The sequence below is a fragment of the Pleurodeles waltl genome, chromosome 6, assembly GCF_031143425.1.
Source record: "Pleurodeles waltl isolate 20211129_DDA chromosome 6, aPleWal1.hap1.20221129, whole genome shotgun sequence".
Classification (NCBI taxonomy): domain Eukaryota; kingdom Metazoa; phylum Chordata; class Amphibia; order Caudata; family Salamandridae; genus Pleurodeles; species Pleurodeles waltl.
In genome coordinates, this window is record NC_090445.1 from 320695823 (window position 1) to 320720091 (window position 24269).

The 24269-nt window shown below is 47.6% G+C and overlaps 1 protein-coding gene across 1 annotated transcript in view; it reads left to right on the plus strand.

The window, feature by feature from the left end:
• The first annotated feature begins 695 nt into the window (after positions 1 to 695).
• Positions 696 to 24269, plus strand: part of LOC138299673 (interferon regulatory factor 9-like) — a 183053-nt gene continuing 159479 nt past the window's right edge. The window contains exons 1-2 of the mRNA XM_069238145.1: positions 696 to 929; positions 14552 to 14732. Coding sequence (XP_069094246.1) covers positions 14553 to 14732 — 180 coding nt within the window. The 5' untranslated portion in view covers positions 696 to 929; position 14552. The remainder of the gene's footprint in view (positions 930 to 14551; positions 14733 to 24269) is intronic.

The following is a 24269-nucleotide window of genomic DNA, read 5'->3' on the forward strand; positions in this document are numbered from 1 at the left end:
TGAGCTTTTAAAAACACGTTGTATATGTGTTCTGCGAGGTATAGCAGACTGCATGGATTTCAGCTTGCTACAGGCAATGTTTTTTTTTTTAACAGAAGGGAACTTAACAGTAAAAACCGGCAAAACAGACCATAAAACAGGCCAGAAACAATAAAAAAACAGGGGCAACGCCTGAATGTCCTATAGGCCAGCCTGACCCTGATTAGACACATATTTTGTGCCTGATTTGTGCAAAGTGAACCAAGAAAACCTGGAAGGCATGGCATTGTCACCATGGTGGGGGCGAGAACTGAATGATTCTAAGTTCATCTTTAAAAAATATCACTTTTAATAAGTACAGTGCTATAATGGACGTATTATTGTCAAATCTTCCACATGGGAAAGAATAACACGTTTTTGAATCGCGTTTTGACTTCAGCATGTTCTGTTTTGTGTATTGTATGATTTACATGGTAAACATTTTCAGGGCTTGGCTCGTGCACGGGCTGTAAGGGGGGGCCAGACCCGTGGCTCGGCTGTCCTGTGAATGTGTTGGCGGCCACCTCTAGTGGCGAGTGCAGAGGGAATTCTTGCAAGTACAGTGCCTGGGAACCCTTCCGTAGGCGCCGTAGAGTCCCTAGAAGCAGGCACCACTCACGCCCCCGCCCGGCTCAGCTGCTCTCTGGGCGTCACGTGATTTCTCGGAAAAGGCGGCTGAGGCTGAGAATGAAAACTAAGCGACCGACCCCGAGCGTCAGCCAATGAAGCAGCGCTAAAGAGTGCAGAGGAGCAGAGGCGAGGAGGGCGCAGCAGAGCCGGGGCAATAGACGAGGAACAAATATACAAAGTGACTGGCGACCACAGGGACCCCGGGCTCTGCAGGGACTCTGGATTCTGCAGAGCCTCACTTATTACCCACAGGACGAACTGCAAGAGAAAACATTGAGCAGGTAAGCACCCCCTCGCGTTCTGCCTATCCTTTGTTTCTGTGCCTCACTTCTCTGGGAATTAATGTGGTTAGAAGCTCACCCCGTGAAAGTTGTTGTGCAGCCAGTCTCTGAACATTAGTGGAGTTAGAGGCCCTGAGAGCTGCCAGTCTCTGGGCATTAATTATTTTTTTGGAGACACGGAAGCACAAATGGCAACATTTTAGAAGAGGAACGGATGAGACTTTTTAAAAAAAAAAACATGAGACTGTATTTACCCCTTTGACTTCTATTGAGGCAGAAGCTATTCCAGGCAGGAGACGGCCAGAATGAACCCATTTTTAGCTTACAAAACCGGGAGTCACCCGTCTGAATCAGATCTCTTGGCATGTATAAGCAGGGGCCACGAATCAAACCGGTGGGGCAAAACATACTTACTGCCCTTGTGCAGTGGGTGGGATCGAGGGAGCACAAGGTGCCATTACTTTTTTAATTTAAGGAGAACTGTTCCCATACTTTCTGTGAAAAGAAAAGCTTCACTGTTGTGTAAGGCAGGGGAGTCTCCTGTGCTGTGAAACCGAGGAAGCCTTCTAGCCAGAGTGCCTGCTGCTTGAAAGAAATGTGCACAACTGGTCAATCTGCAAATACTCAGGCCCATATTTATAATTTTTTAGCGCCGCATTTGCGTAATTGTTTGACACTAATGCGGCGTAAACTTACAAAATACAATTGTATTTTGTAAGTTTGTGCCTGTTTTGCGTAAAAAAGAAATGATGCAAATGCGGCGCTAAAAAAGTATAAATATGGGCCCCAGTGTGCTTGGAAGCGTTATTGGCTTTCATTGATGGAATCACTTGAAGCTTCCTGATGCTACACATTTATTCGCTTTGAGTGGTTCTGCAAAGAAGTTATCAGCTGAGCTGTGAAGTATGTACTTTTTAAAGGATAGTTCTAAAATATGTCACTGAAGTATCTCCTTTTAAAGGATAGTTCTAAAATGTCACTATGTAAGTCTTTGTATTACTACAACCTATATTTTGGAAGCACGTTTTAATCTTAAACCTTTTTCCACATTTTGTAGTACCCTATCTTATACTACAAGTTTAAAACAATGATTTAAATATTCACAGTGCTTTCAATCACAGACTGGGACCTTTTAGCATTAAACATACAAAAGTTCTCAGTGGTTATAGCAAAATGATGGTGCCCCACTGTAAAGCGTGAGGAGGGGCCCTTGTGTCTCCCATGTCGCATAGTTATTCATTGTCCCTGGACTGAATGGGGGCACCCTGAAGAACTGGAGCCCCCACATGAAGGTTTGGGGGCCCTCATGCGCTGCAGAAGCTGCAGTGGCCAGTGTTACGCCCCTAACTATCCTCTTCTGCTCCCACTAGGACTCAATTCTGTGGTTCTCTGGTTCCAGGCACAGACATCTGCAGTGCAATAACTATTAGAGGTTTCATAAAGTACGACAGCGCATTTCCCCATGATTAGCTTACCTTGCATTTATCTTTCATTTAAGGTGTGCATTATTGTACATACAGTTACCTGAAGGTGAATGACTGAAAAAAGTTACAGAATATTTTGCTAATTTAGCCACGCCTTTGACCCCCCCCCCCCCCCCCCCCACGCTCACTCACCCTGCCCTCATTGTGCAGAGCATCACAGTTCTCATACGTTTTGTAATGCACTTCGACTGACCGCTGCCCCGGTGTCTTATCTCGGAATGCCATGCTTGTACTAGCCTGGTCAAGCAAGATAAGGCAGGGCCATGGGGGCAAGTCTGGGGGTCTCAGCAGGGTTGTCATAAATAGCTGTTCAACAAGCCAGCCTGAAGTGTGCTCCTCCCATAGACAGAGCTGGCATACTGGGTCCTCATGGGTGAATAGTGGTGTGGTGTGGTGTCTGTTCTATTCAGTCGTCAATGTTTAGCCCAACTTAACATTATCATTTTGTAAGGCATTTTGCATGCCTGAAGACACTGTGTGCAGAAAGACAGATTTGTTTGGGGAGTACATAGAACATTTTAGAGGTTTCATTCTGTATCCCCTTCTTCTAAATCAGGCCAGTTTAAAAGCTGGATCTCAGATCGATATTGAGCTTATTGAGTGTGATCAAGCTGTATTTGAGTTCCAATCGCTCTACCACCTCCTGAAGTAAGCCATTACTGCTCGCTATTGCAAACAGGTTTGCAAAATGAACAATTATGTTATTCAAATGGGATGAAGTAGCCTTACGCCCTCAAACACACATGGTAAATATCAATCTCCACCATGGAGACTATGAAGTATTGATAGTGCCACAGAACCCAAAGAAAATGTTTCACAAAATACTCATGTCTCTACGGCTTGATTCAGATAGTGAAAGCTATATATAAAAAACAGGATCCTCAACAAGGTGGGAAAGGCGTTTGGATGGGGAGACAACAAAACTAGATTATGGTCCAGTTTGTTTTAGCCATAGAACAAGGATACTTAACATCTAATCTCAGCTTTACCAGTTCCTGCAACTATGTTGGAAACACACAATGTGTTCTGAAGGTGGGCAGGACCAACAACCCAGTGACAGTTCCCTGGGAAGGGTAGTCCCTTACTTATCAGTGTGTGGTCGAGTGAGTTAGTTAAAAACTATAAGACATGGTTTATAATTCTGGCCTCTCAATTTTGCCCAATTGTGTGCTCTTGAGCAATCACACTTGAACGTATTCCGCTGCTTCCTTTTTGCACGATTGAGAGTATTTAGTGTAGGAAGGTAGCCTCTTTCTAGCCTTGTTACCTTCACTTTTGGCCTGTTTGTGAGTATATGTCAGGGTGTTTTTACTGTCTCACTGGGATCCTGCTAGCCAGGGCCCAGTGCTCATAGTGAAAATCCTATGTTGTCAGTATGTTTGATACGTGTCACTGGGATCCTGCTAGCCAGGACCCCATTGCTCATACGTTTGTGGCCTATATGTGTTCCCTGTGTGGTGCCTAACTGTATCACTGAGGCTCTGCTAACCAGAACCTCAGTGTTTGTGCTCTCTCTGCTTTTAAAATTGTCACTGCAGGCTAGTGACTAATTTTACCAATTCTGATTGGCACACTCCGAACACCCTTAAAATCCCCTAATATATGGTACCAAGGTACCCAGGGTATTGGGGTTCCAGGAGATCCCTATGGGCTGCAGCATTTCTTTTGCCACCCATAGGGAGCTCAGACAATTCTTATACAGGACTGCCACTGCAGCCTGAGTGAAATAACATCCACGTTATTTCACAGCCATTTTACACTGCACTTAAGTAACTTATAAGTCACCTATATGTCTAACCCTCACTTGGTGAAGGTTAGGTGCAAAGTTACTTAGTGTGTGGGCACCCTGGCACTAGCCAAGGCGCCCCCACATTGTTCAGGGCAAATTCCCCGGACTTTGTGAGTGCGGGGACACCATTACACTCGTGCACTACATATAGGTCAATACCTATATGTAGCATCACAATGGTAACTCCGAACATGGCCATGTAACATGTCTAGAATCATGGAATTGTCACCCCAATACCATTCTGGTATTGGGGGGACAATTACATGCATTCCCAGGTCTCCAGCATAGAGCCTGGGTACTGCCAAACTAACTTCCTGGGGTTTTCTCTGCAGCTACCACTGCTGCCAACCCCTCAGACAGGTTTCTGCCCCCCTGGGGCCTGGGCAGCCCAGTCCCAGGAAGTCAGAACAAAGGATTTCCTCTGAGAGAGGGTGTTACACCCTCTCATTTTGGAAATAGGTGTGAAGGGCCTGAGAGGAGTAGCCTCTCCTGGCCTCTGGAAATACTTTGAAGGGCACAGATGGTGCCCTCCTTGCATAAGCCAGTCTACACCAGTTCAGGGATCCCCCCAGCCCTGCTCTGGCGCGAAACTGGACAAAGGAAAGGGGAGTGACCACTCCCCTGACCAGCACCTCCCAGGGGAGGAGCCCAGAGCTCCTCCAGTGTGTCCCAGATCTCTGCCATCTTGGATGCAGAGGTGTGAGGGCACAATGGACAGCTCTGAGTGGCCAGTGCCAGCAGGTGACGTCAGAGACCCCTCCTGATAGGTGCTTACCTCTCTCTGTAGCCAATCCTCCTCTGAGGGCTATTTAGGGTCTCTCCTGTGGTTTTCTCTTCCGATAACGAATGCAAGAGCTCACCAGAGTTCCTCTGCACTTCCCTCTTCGACTTCTGCCAAGTATCGACCGCTGACTGCTCCAGGACGCCTGCATAACCGCAACAAAGTAGCAAGAAGACTACCAGTAACATTGTACCGCCTCATCCTGCCGGCTTTCTCGACTGTTTCCTGGTCGCACATGCTCTGAGGGCTGTCTGCCTTCACCCTGCACTGGAAGCCAAGAAGAAATCTCCTGTGGGTCGACGGAATAGTCCCCCTGCTAACGCAGGCACCAAACTTCTGCATCACCGGTCCTCTGGGTCCCCTCTCATCCTGACGAGCGTGGCCACTGGAACACAGGAGCTGGGTCCAAGTGTCTTCGACAGTCCACTGGCCCTCCTGTCCCAATTTGGTGGAGGTAAGTCCTTGCCTCCCCACGCCAGACAGTAATCCTGTGTACTGTGTGAACTATAGCTGCTCGGGCTTCTGTGCACTTTTGCAAGACTTCCTTTGTGCACAGCCTAGCACAGGTCCCCAGCACTCTGTCCTGCATTGCCCAACTCGCTGAGTTGGACTCTGATGTTGTGGGACCCTCTTTTGTTGCTCTGAGTCGACCGTCATCCTCAGATCTTCTAAGTGCCTTTCAGGTGCTTCTGCGGGTGCTGCCTGCTTCTGCGTGGGCTCTCTGTGTTGCCGAGCGCCCCCTCTGTCTCCTCCTCCAAGGGGTGACCTCCTGGTCCTTCCTAGGCCCGGGCAGCACCCAAAATCCGCAACCGCGACTCTTGCAGCTAGCAAGGCTTCTTTGCGGTCTTTCTGCGTGGAAACAGCTCTGCACCCTCCAGCACACCGTGGGACATCTTCTGACCAAAGGAGAAGTTCCTGGCACCTTCCGTTGTTGCAGAATCTTTGGCTTTTTCCACCCGGAGGCAGCCCTTTTGCACCTTCATCTGGGGTTTAGTGGGCTCCTACACCCCCCTCCCTTTGGACACTTGCGTGACTCTTAGACTTGGTCCCCTTCCTTCACAGGTCCTCAGGTCCAGGAATCCGTCTTCAGTGTTTTGCAGTCAGTTTTTGTCCTTGCAGAATCCCCTATCTCGACTTTACTGTCTTTCTGGGGTAGTAGGGTAACTTTACTCCTACTTTTCAGGGTCTTGGGGTAGGGTATCTTGGACACCCTTAGTGTTTTCTTACACTCCCTGCGACCCTCTACACACTACACTAGGCCTGGGGTCCATTTGTGGTTCGCATTCCACTTTTGGAGTATATGGTTTGTGCTGCCCCTAGACCTAGTATTTATCCCTATTGCATTCTATTGTGTTCTACACTGTTTGCACTACTTTTCTAACTGTTACTTACCTGATTTTGGTTTGTGTGTATATATTTGGTGTATATTACTTACCTCCTAAGGGAGTATATCCTCAGAGATACTTTTGGCATATTGTCACTAAAATAAAGTACCTTTATTTTTAATAACTCTGAGTATTGTGTTTTCTTATGATATAGTGCTATATGATATAAGTGGTATAGTAGGAGCTTTGCATGTCTCCTAGTTCAGCCTAAGCTGCTCTGCTATAGCTACCTCTATCAACCTAAGCTGCTAGAACACCTCTAATCTACTAATAAGGGATAACTGAACCTGGCACAAGGTGTAAGTACAAGGTACACACTATAAGCCAGGCCAGCCTCCTACATTTAGAATCAGTGATAACGCTTCTAGTGAATGTGTGGAGAACATACAACAGGATATTAGTAGGGGATGGGGAGTGCCAGGTTTGAATGTATATCCAATAAAATGCAGTATCATGCTAAATGTATAGCCTCTGGGGCAAATCACAGTCTATTGCAGTCTGTGGTCTGCTACTTTCACAAACTGTTTAATCCAGGGAAAATGCCTGTGCCTTTGTACACTGCTCAAACAATACGCGAGAACTCTAATGCAGGGTTAATTGGAAAAATAAACACAAAGTCCATATTCCCAGTACATTACCCTAACCTGTTTATCATTCATTCATTCGCGGTTGTTTAAGGACCGGTGACTGTATTCGCATCCCTGCAGTTGAACTTGCTCCTGAAGTTGCATTGTGCAGGACTCCTCCATCCTAGCCACTGAAGGCCACCTCTTTTACAGCTCATAATGGGCTCAAAGAGTAAGAGCTGACCACTAGCCCTGCATCTGTGCCTGCAGCTGGACAGTACCCACTTATGCAAGACAAACCTGCAAAACACAGAGTGGTTGGCTACCATGGTATCACTCCATAGCTACGGAGCATTGTAGGTGACACCATGACATATGTCATTGCATTACAGCCCTCTCCCCTGTCAATTGGTAATAAAGAAGAGACCCCTCCAGCCGGGCCACTCCACAATGAGTTTTATGACTTTGGTCATAAATGCTCAGGTGGGTGATTATTCTGATAGCGCCTTCAAATGTCCTGTGTTTAGTACAGTATAGGGCGCTCACCTCTGAAGACCGGGATTCTGCTTGTACAAAATACCCTTTTAACTACTCCCTCCTAAAAAGGGACTGTCCTGTCAGCGGCATTTTAATGTTTCCATGGGACCTAATGTACGCAAGGAAACTAAGCCCCTCATACATTAGTTTGATAGTAAAAACACATCTCTAATTGGGGTGTAGTGGGCACTTAACTCACCTGGGCTCTGGTTCAACTGCACCTGCTACACTGTTGACAGCTATGCCCCTGTGCCCCACATCAGCCATCACTACCCGAACCTGCCACTACTTTGCCTACCATTACACTATCCAGGGTGGGAGGAGGCTGGGTGGAGAGGTGGGGAAGAGTGAATTTGGGTACCTGCACCCCAAAGCTCTCTTATTTTAGGTTTGGCTGCAGACAGCATTAGCTGTTTGGAAGACAAATTACTTTTTTAATTCCTCACAAAAGGTACAAAATATAGTACAGAGAGAGAGTAAGTGGCCTTTGGGTCAACCTCCTTCGAGCACGGATTGTCACGTTTTTTATGACGTCGCATTGTTTGGGTGGGCCCAATGTCAAGCTCATGGTATTCTCTGGATGGTTGTTTGTCCTATTTATCTTCCTATTACGTTTTGGTGATGCAGCACCAGCAGTTCGTTGTTACAATGAAATACAACATGATGTGTAGCTTGTAATTCAGAGTCAGTGTGTGTTTTCTAACGGATTTACATTGCTGACATAATATTGTAATTGCTGGTTGATGGATTTTTTTGTTTAGGAAGTGCCTTTTGTTTGGATGCCTTGGCTGCCATAAAGACACAGTGCTATATATTGAATGATTTTGCATATTTGTTTGTTATACTTTGATGACATATTATGTTGCAAGATTTACAGCTTTCCTTATTCTTGATGTAAAGATGTGCACGTCCATATACTTTCTCAAACACGTAACGAAAATACTGACCCTCTGGCAAAAGTTTCTGCTATGCAATATTTTGATGTTTATGCATTTTAGCTTACCCCTTCAAATGCAAATTTCATTTGCTGACTCCTTCTCATAATACTCTCCTTTGAGGGCACAGCTTACCTCTGTTAAAGCAGTCTGTTCTGCAAAGGGGCTAGCTTCCATACTGTTGAATCCAAAGATGTGACTTCATTAGGGGATTTTATTCCGAGGACAGCTGGGTAATACTAAACAAAGTTGGTGAAAACACTTACCATATCAAAAGGTTAGACCTACTAGCTGTGCCAATGCTTTCTCAATTTAAATTACTCTTCGGTATTTTGAAACAACCATTCATCTATTGTACATAACGTATCTTGGATGATGAAGTGATGGTGCACCTCAGCGCTTCCAAAATCATATTCCACGGGTGAGCCAAAAACATGTATGAATGGAGTTTGAGTTGTGAGTAACCAGGTGAGAATGGCAAAATTGGAGTACTGAAATAACCTGGATGGAATACCAACATTACTTTCTCTTCTAGGATGCCACCTCGTTCCATGCTTTCTGCACTGCTGAGCACTGAAGTTACCTGACACCCAGTGCATTCTGAAAGCTGTCTTCATTTGCTTCCAATGAAACCATTTTCAATATCACACCTGATATGATGCCCTTTCTTAGAGTCCCTGGGCAGGCAGCGGGTGGGAGCTGTTGCTTACCGCGACTGATCTCCCAGAGCCAACAGCAGCCAAGTATTACTCCAGCAGGAAGTAAGCTGAAGAAACTCTGATAGATCATGTCACCGTGAATAACACTCAATGAACTGGGAGTCCAGTTTGTACTTTATTGTGAAAAAAGATTGCAACTTTTGTTTAAAGGGATACAAAATTGGCCCCCATAAAATTACTGCAGGAAGAAAACTAGAAGGTATCACCATCTTCTGTGGCAAAGGTACAGACCCCAAAATGTTTATGTCGTGCAAAATAGGGGCAAGATGTTCCATAACATTGACCCCATGGCCACTGTGTCCTATAGGACTGCACTTAGCGTAACTGGAACTTCAGAACTCCTATACTTACCTATTTTGTTTACTAATTAGGTCTCGAACAATGTGACATTGCTGATAGGAAAAAGAATAACTTGTAGAAAACCCGCTATATTACGTCTAAAGCTCTGCTTCAGTGATATTTAATTTTAAAACGACATGTTTAGTATGCTGAAGCCGCAGCTACTAACAGTTTCAAGTTAAAAACAAAAAATTTTACTTAAGAACACACTATCCATACTGAAGCATCCCAGCCAGGAGAGTCAGTGGTGAAGTTTTTGGTTGCCAGGGCTCTGTGTCCAGTTCACTGGATGCTGGGATCTCCTGCTGAAAGCTTCCACAAAACTGAATCAGACTCCAGTCAGTGATAGAAACAGTTTGAAAGTCGTACCCGGCCATGAAAAGTGCGGCAATGTCATAGTAATGGCTGACTGTGTGATCTACAAGTGCTAATTTATAATAACAATAATGTCAATTGGTGTCCAGAAAGGGACGTAGTTCACGTGTTTTGAGACAAGTTGCAAACTCAACAAGTAGTGGTAGGTAGGCGTCCCACTACGACTTCGATACGGGTGCCAAACTTTAGGGCCCATATCGCAAAAGTGGATGGTTGTGGTCACGATTTTCCAGTGGCGTGGTGCACAATGGATGCAGACACAAATGGAATCCAAGCCTTCACTTGTTCTCAGATGAGAAACAAATCTGTGACTTAAAATGATGGAGTCTCTGTTACCACAAGGGCTAGAAAAATGATTCCAACGGTGCCAAAAGCACAAAAGTTGGCTGCCGCCAATGGAACCAGAAATAACTCCAGAGGATGCAGGTTAGAAACTTCCAGGGTTTATTTGGTTCTAGGAAGGAACAATAGGGGTACCCTTGTAGTCCGGGTGGGTCAAAGACAGTGGATGTTCAACAATGTTGATTCAGGAAAGTATCTCTACATCTTCACTAGTCAAGAAATGCTTCTCCGTTGTCTTTGTTTTGCTTCCTAGTCAGCTAGGCTTCATGGATCTCTGTTAGGACCCAGGCTATACTTGATTGTAGGTTGGCTTCTCCCTGGCAGATCTAGGCTTTATTAGGAACATTTAGGGGGTCTTGCATCTCAGCGCACAATCTTTACATCGGATGAACTAGCCAGGGCTAGCATAGTGGACTTAGAACTGGTCGATTTACAGCTATTATATATAATAATCTAATTCTTTTTGGCAAGGTGTGGTTTCCATTTACCAAAGGCATGAACAGATTGGAAAAAACACAGCATATATGTGGATAACTTTGAAGTGGCCTAACTTATGTACAGTGTCCCCATCGCCTAGTGATTGAGAGAACGATTGTTTATGGTAGCCCTGACTAGTTTACTACACCCCTGAGAGTTCCAGTTTCAAGTGACTTAATGTGATGTTTTATGTTACAGCTGTAATGATTGTCTGTTATCATGTTGAAGGCTGACATTAGCAAATTGTTCAGATGTGATTATATACTGTATGCAGTGGAATAATGTTGATATATAGGAAAGGCACGGTGGGAGGGATATGCAGTGGCCCCCCGGATCACTGTCAGATCTGTCCCAATTCTCCCCTGTCCCAGTCCACACGCTACAATTCTCAAAGGAGAAGGTGTCCCACACCTACTCTGAAACACTTAAGAAAAGGAACAGCTTCTGGAACATAGAAGGCAAACATAGTGAGGACACATACAAGATACAGCTACTTTTTGTTGTTGTTATTGTTTAAGAATGCTTTATTACATGAAGTGATGAACAAAAAGGAACAACAACTTTCAGAAAATGAATCAAACTTACTCCAAAAAGCCATACAGGGAAATGTAATATATACAAAGTTAAAGAATAATGCATAATTATATTATTAGCTATAAATACTAAATAATGAGTAAAACATGTACCACTTCTAAACTTGCAATTTGCTTTTTTGATTGAAGAAGCTACTATAATATATAAAAAAGTTATTTCACAACAACAAACACTATCCCTCTGTATCAACGCAGCAAATAATATAGGCCCTCATTACAACTTCGGCGGTCTTACAACAAGACCGCTGAGGCTGCGCCAATGCTGGCGGTATTTTTGGCTCCCTATTATGACTTTTCCGTTGGGCCAGCGGACGGAAACAGCGTAAAAGTCACATCAACATTGCAGCCAAGTCATAATAGAGCCAGCGGCAATGTTGATGTGCAGCGGGTGCAGCAGCACCCGTCACGCATTTCACTGCCCAAAATTCGGGCAGTGAAATGCACGATGGGGCTATGCCTGGGGGCCCCTGCACTGCCCATGCCAATTGCAGGGGCCCCCAGGGGCACCCTAAGTCCCCCTTACCGCCAGCCTTTCCACTGCGATGTTTACCACCATGGACAGGCTGGCGGTTGGGGATTATGACCAGCTCGCCGAAGCCTGGCGGTCAGTTGCAGGGGCCGGCGGTATGGCCGTGGCTAATGCGCCATGGTCATAATACACTGGCAGTACACCGCCAACTTGTTGGCGGTGTTACCGCCGGCCGCCAGAGTTGTAATGAGGCCCTCAATGTTTTCCCTAATGCTTTAATGTCCATTTTGAACCCTCCCGGCTTCAGAAGCAAAGCTATGGCATTGCAAGGTTTCTGTGCCACACCGACACCTTGTTACGAGACCAAGCTCCAGATTCTACAAGTAAGCAGACAAATTCTGTGAATTGTGCAGCACAACTCAGTCGCACTTCACAGATTCCTCTTCACAGGGAAACAGTTGGTTTTCATTCCCTTCTAAGGGTATATAAGTGGTGTGTGGGCTTCCTACAATGAGATCTGGTCCACTGACGCTTGACAGACATCTGCCTGGTGTCAATACTGAGGGCATGTGCATCTTCCTTTGTTGTTTCGGGGGCCTCTGGAGGAGGGAGACTTAAGGGCCACTGCAGGAGAAGCACCATCCTGTGCAGCCATGCACACTGCATTCACATTGGCACCAGCATTTGCTCGTTCGTTGTGTTTGGCCATACTGAAACATGCACATCTAAAACACATCACGCTGCCAACACATGCCCAACACTTCAGAATATCAAGACACTCAGATGTGGGGACTGTGTGTACCTTTAATGTGGAGACCCAGTAGGCAGTCTCTCCACAAGGGTCAGGTAAAGGCCTGCGCATTTGAACTGGAACAACATTGTCGCCAGCACCAATACCTCCCCCCCCCCAATCGTCTAAGATGGTGGGGGCGGAAATCGTATCTCCGGTTGAAGGTTCACTTTGAGTAATCCAATGTCACCAAAGCCCAGCTCTGCTGGCGAACAGTACAGTAAAAATGTGAACCACGTCCAGTGGACGTGCAGATTGTCAGATTCACTGAATGAAAAACATTCGTCAGGCCAGGAAAATAAACAGAGCAGTGCTGCACGTATTTTCCAAGTATGCAGAGGACTTTCGTCTCTCTTCCTGATAAGAGAGAGTTGTAACAGGAAAGTTCAGAGGTCAAATATAAAGCAAGGTGTCGCTGGCCCTACCAGCTGCACCACCACAAATACTAACCCTTCTGAGTAATGGGAGGGAGATGATGTGGCATAGCGGCCAGATCTGCTGACATGCATCACAGGAATACCCACTGTGGGATACAGTACAGCATTTGTCTGAAGACAAACAAAAACACATAGTTATTGTACAGTCCTCTTTGTGCGCAGGAAGGCCTCAAAAAGATTGTTTTTGCAGCAGGGTGTTTGTCTCGACTGGCACTAGTATCTTAACAAGCATTTGCAATCCAATGGGTCTCGCTTTTGTTCGACTTAGAGCTATTAGCGTTATCAAATCCTAACCAGACTTTTCTTGCCACTTAACTTGAAAATCAAAAGTAAAACAGTTTCGCATAAGCGAGCTGATTCACAGGGCCACGGCCGCCATGAGCATCAGCGTTAAGGAGAGACACAAAAGGAAAAAGAAGTTTGCTCGCAGTCAAACTTATCGGCAAAATAGCAATTAGCCATGTAACAGGGGTGACACCCGAGGCATCAAAGGATTTTTGAAGGGCAAGCCCACAAACAAGTGATAATGATTGGCGTGAGGTGGGCGTTGTTAAAAGCCCAAATACATACTAACATGTCGGAAAAACAGCGCATGCGCTCTGCTTTGCTGAACCTAAAAATTAGGACAAGATACGAGAGGAGGTAATGATGGTTGAGGCCCTCTTCCACCTCAGCTTGTCATAAAAGCGGTTGAAGTGCATTTAAAAAAAGTGTGTGAACTGTGATGCTGCATGCAATGGGGCGGGGTCAATGAGTGCGGGGCGTCGTCAAAGGTGTGGTTAAAATATATATATATTCTCCTTCAGGTAGCTACATGTAAAGTAACTCACGGCTTAAAGGAAAAATACATTAAAAAAAAGTTACGTTAACCAGTGGTAAAGAGTAAGTGCACTATTGTTAATTATGAAACCTCTAGTAGTTAATGCACTGAGAGGTCTGTGTGTAACCAGAAAGCCACAGAATAAAATCTTGGTTGGGACAGTGGAGATTAGTGGCTTGTGTATCAATGGTGCTACAATGGCCCAGCCTGCGACAAAAAGCCTTGAGAACGTGTAAATCATTTAGTTAAACTTGCATTACACGCAGTATAAGACAGGATGCTACCAAATGTGCAAAAGGGTTTCAGATAAATGGTGCTTCAAAAATATAGTGAGTTATTTTGATCTAATTGCCATGAAAAGCACACACTGCACAGCTCACTTGCGCTACCAGTCAAAAAGAATAAATCTGTCATCACAAAGTTTCATGTGATTCGATCAATTAAACCAGTACCTTCTCCGAGTCCACTTTACATTAACAGATTAAATAGTTGTGCGCATTTGCATTTCTTTTAGGCGAGGATGCACCCTGGCAAGAAGGTCTGTTTATTGTTAAGCCGCCTGCCTCTCCCTTGGTCTCGCAGCACAGGAGACTCCCTGCATGAAACTTTAGCTTAAGCATTTGCACGATCGGAGTTTACCATCCTGGGATGGTTGTCTTCTCATAAAAAGTAGGGGAACGTCGTGCCACTCCGATCCCGCCCACTTCGGCAACTATCAGCAATAACAATATTAGAAATCTGCAGCATGTATTGAATATTAAGTTGCTTGTCTTGTATTCCTTAGGATGGCTGCCGGCTGCGTCCGATCCACGAGAAAGCTCAAGCAATGGATGATTGAACAAGTGGACAGTGGGAAGTACCCTGGTCTGGCCTGGGATGACCCGGACCATACCTGTTTCCGTATTCCCTGGAAGCACGGGGGCAAGCAGGACTTTCGCCAGGACGAGGATGCTGCCATTTTCAAGGTGTGTTGTGTGGTGAAAGAACATGGAGCTTGATTGGTGAGCTTGTGTGGGACGGGGGGAGAGTAAGCATGGTCAGTTGCAGTGAAAGCTTCGGTGAAAGCAGCCATGGGCTGGCGTGGAGAGCTGGTGTGTTTCAGTCTGGTGAAAAGACAAGGAATGGTAAAGGGTAGTCAGATGTGAACCAGGGGATGTGAAAGCGCATGCAAGGGTAGATACCAAAGAAGGCCAGGGTTAGGGTGAACAGATCTAGACAAGTATGTTGATCGGATGTGGCAAGTGTTAGCTAGAGTGGCGAGCTGACCTAGCAGGCAGTAGTGGGGATCAGATTTGGGTTGGTGAGAGAGAATGTGTCACACAAAAATCAGGAATCGTAGACTAGGAATAGGACATTATAATTAGATGATATGATTAGTTGTGCCGAGCAGGCATAGGCCTGGCAAGTGAGCACATGTGGGTTTAAATGAAACAGTAGGAATGGACAGCATAGTAAGCAGATGCCAGTCAAGGGGATGTGCAAGACTGGGCCAGGAGATTGATGCAATAAGGCCAGGTTGAGAAAAAAACGGATCATCAGAAGGTTTTCAAAATGGCACAGCATGCGTTAGCTAGGATGGTGCACAGACATAGTAGACATGTGACCAGATGAGGGGCTGGGTGATATGCTGGTATGAATCCGCAATAGTTTTATTATAAATACCATGAGATTTTGGGTGGGCCAAATAGCCTTGTGCTGCATTCCTGGTTGCATTAACATCTCAAATTATTGTGTCTGTGTTCCCCTCTTGCTCTGGAGTTATACCTGTAGTGTCCTGCTGGACACGTTCTAGTGTTTGGCCTGTTATATGCACCCCACACTCATTCATCATAGGCATCACTGATCAGGTGACTCTGCCAATAAAAGGGGCCGGGCACACGTGCACTGGGCCAGTTTCATGTACCAGAATGATGTGTCCATGTCATCCTTATGCCTGCATGTGCGCCTAGGGCACAAGACCCTACAATGGTAATAAGTAGGTCTGGCCCCGTGTGTAAGCTGGCAGCAGTTTTGCAGTTCGTTCTGGGGGGGAAGTGTAGCCCCAGTCTAAGGCAGCCCACACCTACTGCCAGCACAACAGTGACAGGGGCAGAACAGCACATGAAAAACGCCACCTAGGGAGTACACCGACATTCACCGATAAGGACCCTGCAGCCGCCTGCCTGTTGTGAGTCCGCTCGCTGACCGACGTGGCCTCAAGAAGCAGGAAAGCAAGGAACAAAGGGGGAACAGGCCTCATGGCCAACTGCAGGAAACCAGTGGTGGAAATGGAGCAGTGTCCGCTTACTCGCTGGGAATAAGGTGAGCCCACGGGGTTGAACTGTGTGAAGCCAGGCAGGAGATTGATCTGTGAGAGGGTTTGGAGTGCTGTAGCAGACACCGGGCATCCTCAACCTTTGAGGTGCGCTGCACCAACACAGAAGAAGACACGCCTGCATCTGAAGCGCCCATATGGGCAACAAGACAGTGCCCACCTTTTGTGGCGGTTGAAGTAACCCGAGGAGCAGCCCAGCGATTCTCAGCATCTCTAGGACGAGAACCGTGCAGGCGCCAACCATCGATAGCCGCCCCCAGATGAGAGAAGGCTGGATTGGCCAGCGGCTGCACCATGTGAGCGGCACACTGCCTGCAGCCTGCAGTTGAAACAAGGCTGCCACAGCCTTGTGAAGTGGCTGCAGGGCCACCTGGGGGACACTCGCCACACTACACCCCGGTTTGGATGACTGCAGAGAAGGCCCCGGGGACTGGAGATATGAATACGACCAGGAATGTCGGCACCGGCCTGTCCTGCAGAGTCCCTCACCCAAGTACTTGGGACAGAACAGGAGAAGCCTGGGGCTGGCTGTGAATGTGCTGCACGCCCTAGCAGCTGTCTGGCGCCTCCATAGAAGAAGCGCTGAGTTTGTTGCCACCACAGCTAAGAAGAGTCGATCTTGTCACTGTGGGGAACCCCCAGGGTCCCTTGCCACAACGGGTAAAGGGGAGAGAGGCACCAGGGGCAAGCATACATGGCCAGTGAGGAGGACACCGCACAGCCCCATATACAAGTAGGAAAGGAGCAGAAGAGGTGGAGCACTGCTCCCAGGCACCACATCAAGGGACTATGAACCCCTGCAGTGTCCCAGTGAGCCCAAAGCTGCCCCAGCCAAGAATTCTGTCACGAGAACAGTCGAGCCAAGGTAGTGAAATCAAAGGCAGCACCCCAGCAAAGAGAAGGGAGACAAGTCCCAAGCAGCATAACAAAGGAAAGGCCGCATGACCGCATCATCAGTTAGGGTGCTGCAGCTCGTGTTTGAAGTAAATGTGATGTAGCTTGGTGGTTGTTTGCGGCACAGCGCAGAACATTTGAGTTACAGCAATAAGAAAGCTGAATGCATATGGGCCAGAGAAGAGAGGCCACATGGAGTGAAGCAAAATTCCCAGTTGTGAGAAGTGAGCACTACGCACCTCTTATATGCCACTACTGCAAGCGAGAAGACCACAACAAGAGCGAGAACAGGCACGCAAGGTGCCAGCAGAGCGTGCCCATGAAGGACTGAGTGCATGAGAGCACAGGTGTGGAGAGGGTCACACCTGGAAATCAGACAGCATGGGCAGGACCTCTAGAGAGCAAGCCCTCAGAGAACGAGAAGGAATGTCATACGGAGTTCGGCTGACCCTGACAAGCCCACCCACACTTAGGCAGGACCAAGTGCAACAATGGCGTAGCCTCAAGGCGCAAGCACAACGCCCTAGTGTGAATAAGAGAAGTTGGAAGAAAGATGATCATCCATCTAGGGAGCGGAGCACCAAGAAGGTCACTGAGGAAGGACAGGGGAAGAGGACACCACCAAGTAAGTTCCTGTGGACAAAGTGTAGTAAGCTGGGTTCTGGCTGAAGTACCCCCACACATTTTTTTGCCTGGTGTTAGTATGTTTTGGACTGTAGGGCTGTCCTGCTAACCAGGACCCTATTGACCTAAATGTAGTTGTTGGTAACCTTTCATACCGAAACTTCTATATTGGTACATATAGTATATGGCATCTAGGTACACAGGGCATTGGTACACCAGGGGTTCTCATGGGCTGAATCATGTATTATGCCACCCATGAGAACCCAGGCAAACTGTGACTGCAGGCCTGCCATTGCAGCCTGCATGAAAGGGTGCATACATACTTTCACTGCAAAACCTAACCACTGTACTTAGACATTATGAGTCACCCCTCTGGTAGGTCCTTCAGCTCAAGGGCGAGTGCATGTCTCTAAATGTGAGGGTTCCACTGCATGAGCAGGGTACCCCTACAGACCCCAGGTCAATTCCTTGACTCTGTAAGTGCGGGGAAGCCATCTTAAGGTATGTATTGGATACTAGTCTACACGAGTGGTCCAGCTACATAATGGCTACTCCAAACCTAAGCATGTTTGGTATCAAACATGTTGGAATCATGCAACTACAACGATTCCTGTATTAGTTGCATGATACCATGTACTCTGGGGGTTTCCCAGGGGATCCCCAGTTCTGCCTGAGCAGCCTTACAGGGTCTAGCTGCCAGCATGCGCTGCTGCTAGCCCCAGACACTGTCCTGCCATCTTGCTGGTGAGTCAGGCTCAGGCCGAAGGAGCAGAACAAAGGACTTCCTGCAAGGGAGAGGTGTGACCACCTCTCCCTGTGTGTTAGGTGTCTAAGTACTGGGGTGGGATGGCCTCTGAGCACCACCAGACTGCTTTGAAGGGCACATTTGGTGCCCTCCAGTTTGCACCAGTTCGGGAAACCCCAGTTCCAGCGTGAAACTACACAAAGGACAGGGGTGTGACCCCGCCCCGTACAGCTCCTCCCCTAGGGTGGTGAACAAAGCTCTGCCAGGTGGCCACAGATTCTGCCATCTTGTAAATACGATGTGCAGAGGCCCCTGGGTGCATGTGACTGGTTAGGCCAGATACATGACGTCCCAGGCCCCCTCTGATAGGTGGGTCACTGCAAAGAGTGACCAACCCCCTTTTAGAGTAATTCAAAGGCTCCCTTGCGGGTGGGTCTGCAGATTCATCAAGCAAGACTCTTCAAGGAACTCTCTGCAAGATATCTTTTGGCCTTTGGAACCGCTGCTGGTCTTTGCTGGAACTGAACAAGTCTGCTGCTGGTGGGAAGGCTCCCATTGCAGATCCTGCAAGAATTCTGCAACATCCAAGGTTGTGCATCCTCCAGGGTCACAAGGACTCTGTTGCACCAGGAAGCACAAAGGAATCTCCTTTGGAGTGAAGGACTCACTCCCCTGCCTCCGCAGGCACCTCAAGACAATGTTGACCGACTGGTGGGGTCTGCTGTCCTAAGACATATGAAGATCCTGCAACACAGGTGGTGAGCCTGTGGCCTCCTCTGAGTCCTGCTTGTCTCGTTTCTAAGTTGGGAGACGGTAGGCCTTTGGCCATGCCACTGGAATGGCACCCCTGTGCACCACGACTGTTGGACTTGCCAAGGCTTGTTGACGCTTGCTCTGGGAGATCTTCAGGCTCCATGAAGCCCCAGTCCCCAGCACTCTGCGAACTGAAGATCAGCTCCTGCGACGTGGGACTTCTGTTTTGTTGCGCTGTGTAAGGCCTCCTTGTGACTCCCTGTGTCTGGCACCTGTGGGTCACTTGTGGGGGCCCGCTGACTTCTGTTGGCCTTTCTGTGTGCTGAGGGCCAGCTCTAACTCACCCTCCTAAGTAGAGTTTCCTGGACCTTGCTGGTCCCCAAAACTTTGCAAAATCCTGGATTGCTCCTGTTTGCATTTGCCAGTGCTTGTTGGTGATCTGGCTGGTCACTAACCCTCCTGCAACCTGGAGACTGTTGAGGGACAGCTCGTAGATGATTCCTGGGATCTTCAGCAGCTCCTGCACCCCGCAGCTGGACTACTACTTCCACCACCTTGCAGGGTCTTCATTCTCAGGAGGGTGGGCATTGCCACCTGAACCTCCAAGGGTGCTGAACTCGGTCCCCTTCCTTTGCAGGTCCTCCATGTCCAGAATCTGTCCCTGGGTTCTACCGGCCTGGTCCACGGGTTGTGACAGCAGCCGGACAATCTGAGGGATCCAAAGTCTTGGTCCCTGGTGTAGGTACTCCTGTCTTCTGGGTATCCTGGTGTAGGGGCACTCTCCATCCATCCTCTTGTCTGCTGGTTTCCTCAGGGTCCACTGGGAAGGGTTGTGAATTCCACAAACTCCAACCACTACTCTGTGGTAGCCTATGAGACAACTGGGTGGGTAACTGACTTACTCCTGGTTCCTGGGGTCACTTACTGTACTTACCTCTCATGTTCCTAACTGCCCCAGCCCCTAGCTAACCACCACACTTACCTTGGCTAGAGTCACTCTTTCACATTCCATTCCATTCCATTTTACTAAATGGTTTGACCCTCCCCAAAGGCCCTCTTTATTTCTATGCTACTTCCAAAGTTTATTTTATGTGTATATTGTATGTAATATCTCCAAAGGGAGATATACCAATGTCAGTTTAGTAGTAGTGCTGTAATAAAGTATCCTTTATTTTTGCAACACTTGTGTGGTCCTTTATTGTCACTAAGGTATTGTCTGAGTACTGTGGTATTGCTAGTACTTTACATTCCTCCTGGATAAGCTTTAGCTGCTCGTCTCAGCTACCTCTAGAGAGCTTCTGCTATCTGTAGACCTATTCACTATCACTAAGGGTTGCCTGGACTCAGTATAGGATGCCACACATAAGACAATAAACTGAGCCAGCCTCCTACAGAAAGCATTACAGTGAGAGGCCTGGTCAGAAGAATGAAGAGCGCGGCATGATGCCACATAGGAATAAAACTTTGGAGACAAGAAGAGAGTGGCATTATACTGCATCGCGAAGAAGAAAGAGGAGAGAAAGGTGTGTGACAGACCTGTCACACGGAAGATCCTGACAACCACACATGCACAGGAGGAATGAAGAAAAGCAACAAGAAAGAGGACTCCTGCCACTACCAGAGATTACATGCAGCAACACAAGCCAGCCACCGGGGTGTAGCAGTGTCACTGGAGACAGCACAGAGGGAGTACAGAAAGTAAGCCGCTGGAGTGTGCAGGCTGTGCAGCTGTTCCACACTTAACAGTGCGACTGTCCAGACACTGGCTGATTGAAAGAGATGACATCCCTGCTAGCGACTGCACATGCCAAAGAAGAACCCTACCAACAATGTAACAAGTCCAGTGGCAATGAAGTCCCTCCAGTCACCCTCACTCCAAGCAATACATTGCCACCTGTAGAACGAGTTGCCAAATGGTAAAATGTTCATCTTTACCAGGTGCATTACCAGGACCATCTATGGAGCATCGCACCTCCATAGTGGAACCTTCCGCCTGCGAAACATCCAGAGACCGAGGCATTCACTGGCGCTGTGGGAGACTCATTATCCACAGACCATCTGTTAAACCCAACGTGCATCTGAGTCCTGCTGAAGAGAGCACGCCTGACCATTGTATCACCTACTATTATGGTTGCACGAGCAATCTGGACATAGTCCTATTGGGAGTTCTGCAGTGACCCCTTTGTGCAGCCTATGAGAGACACCTAACAGCCCAAGTAGTCCAGTGGCAACCCAGCAAAAAGGGCCTCAAGGGAATTATGGTGTGAGAGAATCCCGGCTCCAATGACAGGTACTGAGGCCTCAGAGGGAGATGTCCTACCATCGTCCCCATCTTTGAAAGTTTGCCTCTGAAGGGAGCTAGAGCTCCTTAAAAGAAATCTCTCTAGCAGACTACGCCACGGCTCCTGTTGCACCCCCACACTGAACTGTGTAAATAGACTCCAACACCGTGAGACCAGGTGTGCTGAAACCCTGCCGACATGTGATTGATAGATCCAGACTCCATCCACCTGCAATTCGTGCCCAGAGTCATCTGCTTAAACTATGGGTGCGTGCCATGATACCGGGTGCTCCCAGCAGCATCTGTCCACTCATCATATACTGTGACAGCCTGAAGAGACTCAGTGGTGTTTACTTTGTTGTTCATTCTTTCCCACAGGTTAGTCTAATTTTTTTTCCCATAAAGTTTGGGAGGAATTTAGTGTCCTGCTGGACACATTCTAGTGTTTGGCCTGTTACACCCACCCCACACCCATCCATCACTGGTGTCACCGGTCAGGTGACCCTGCCAATAAAGGGGGGGGGTGGGGCTCACATGCCCTGGGCCAGTTTCATGTACCAGAATGATGTATCCGTGTCATCCTTATTCCTGCACACGGGCCAAGGGCCCAATATCCTACAGTACCATCATACACCTGTCATAGTGCTATCTTTATATAACCCATCAGTGCTATCTGTTATTTATTGTTTGTTTATTTTTCTTTTTGGAAAAATAATTGCATTATTCTAAGTTAATAAATGGAAATTGGTTGACAAGAATGGCTAAGGACAGGTTGGTGTGAACAGTGTGAATGAGATGGGCCGGAAACAAGGTGTGAGACGTAATTGTGGCTGTGAGCAGATGTGGTCTTTTGTGCGGAACTTTAGCAATACAAAAGGATGATGGATTGCTGAACAATGCAAACACTCACCCCCAGTCACAGATCTGGGTTTAGTCCATTGTTCTTTTGCTCACCATGCCACCCCAGTTTGGACCCAGCCATATGCAAATCAGTCTTGACCCTGTTCCTCATGGGAACAGTCCAACCCGAACTGCCAAGCCAGGTCCGCAATGGACTAGAAACTAGCATCCTGGGACCGGTTTCAGGGTATCACCCTTCATCAGCCAGGCTAGCTTGAATCCAGTGGCACAGTGAGCAAGGGACCCACGTCTGGGCATACCCTTCCCACATAGGGCATCTTTAGCAACACAAAAGGATGATGGACGGAGTGCTGAACAATGCAAACACTCACCTCCTCTTGTGTGGGGTGCAAGCACAAAATAGCTGTCGAGCAGTCCTGGTGAACAGTGTGTGCCACATGGGAGAGGGGTAGCAGATGAGTAGGCACAGTCCAGGGAGGAGCGCAGTTGGCTTCCCGAGTGCTGAGTGGATTGTGAAAGGAGGTGTACACTTTGATAGTGCAGGTGTGAGGTGTGGGGATGGTGGCTGGTGTGGTCTGTTGATCAGACGCCCAGGCCAAGTGTAGGAAGTTGGCTCTGTATGCACTATTTCAAAGTAAGGAATAGTATGCACAAAGTCCAAGGGTTCCCCTTAGAGGTAAGATAGTGGCAAAAAGAGATAATACTAATGCTCTATTTTGTGGTAGTGTGGTCGAGCAGTAGGCTTATCAAAGGAGTAGTGTTAAGCATTTGTTGTACATAAACACAGGCAATAAATGAGGAACACACACTCAGAGACAATTCCAGGCCAATAGGTTTTGTTATAGAAAAATATATTTTCTTAGTTTATTTTAAGAACCACAGGTTCAAATTCTACATGTAATATCTCATTTGAAACGTATTGCAGGTAAGTACTTTAGGAACTTTGAATAATCACAATAGCATATATACTTTTTACATAAAACACATATAGCTATTTCAAAAGTGGACACAGTGCAATTTTCAACAGTTCCTGGGGGGGGGGGGGGGGGGGGGGGGGTAAGTTATTGTTAGTTCTTGCAGGTAAGTAAACCACCTACAGGGTTCAAATTGGGGTCCAAGGTAGCCCACTGTTGGGGGTTCAGAGCAACCCCAAAGTCACCACACCAGCAGCTCAGGGCCGGTCAGGTGCAGAGTTCAAAGTGGTGCCCAAAACACATAGGGGGTTATTCTAACTTTGGAGGAGGTGTTAATCCGTCCCAAAAGTGACGGAAAAGTGACGGATTTACCACCAGCCGTATTACGAGTCCATTATATCCTATGGAACTCGTAATACGGCTGGTGGTATATCCGTCACTTTACCGTCACTTTTGGGACGGATTAACACTCCTCCAAAGTTAGAATAACCCCCCATAGGCTTCAATGGAGAAGGGGGTGCCCTGGTTCCAGTCTGCCAGCAGGTAAGTACCCGCGTCTTCGGAGGGCAGACCAGGGGGGTTTTGTAGGGCACCGGGGGGGGACACAAGTCAGCACAAAAAGTACACCCTCAGCGGCACTTGGGCAGCCGGGTGCAGTGTGCAGGGTCTTTTCCAGGCGTCGGGATTTCAGAGTCAGGCAGTCGCGGTCAGGGGGAGCCTCGGGATTTCCTCTGCAAGCGTCGCTGTGGAGGCTCAGGGGGGACAACTTTGGTTACTCACAGTCTCGGAGTTGTTGGTTCTCCACCAGTTGAGTCGGGGTCGCCGGGTGCAGTGTTGCAAGTCTCACGCTTCTTGCGGGGATTGCAGGGGTCTTTAAATCTGCTCCTCTGGAAACAAAGTTGCAGTCTTTGTTGAACAGGGCCGCTGTTCTCGGGAGTTTCTTGGTCTTTTGGAAGCCGGGCAGTCCTCTGAGGATTCAGAGGTCGCTGGTCCTGGGGAAAACGTTGCTGGAGCAGTTTTCTTCTGAAGGAGGGAGACAGGCCGGTAGGGCTGGGGCCAAAGCAGTTGGTGTCTCCGTCTTCTCTGCAGGGGTTTTTCAGCTCAGCAGTCCTCTTC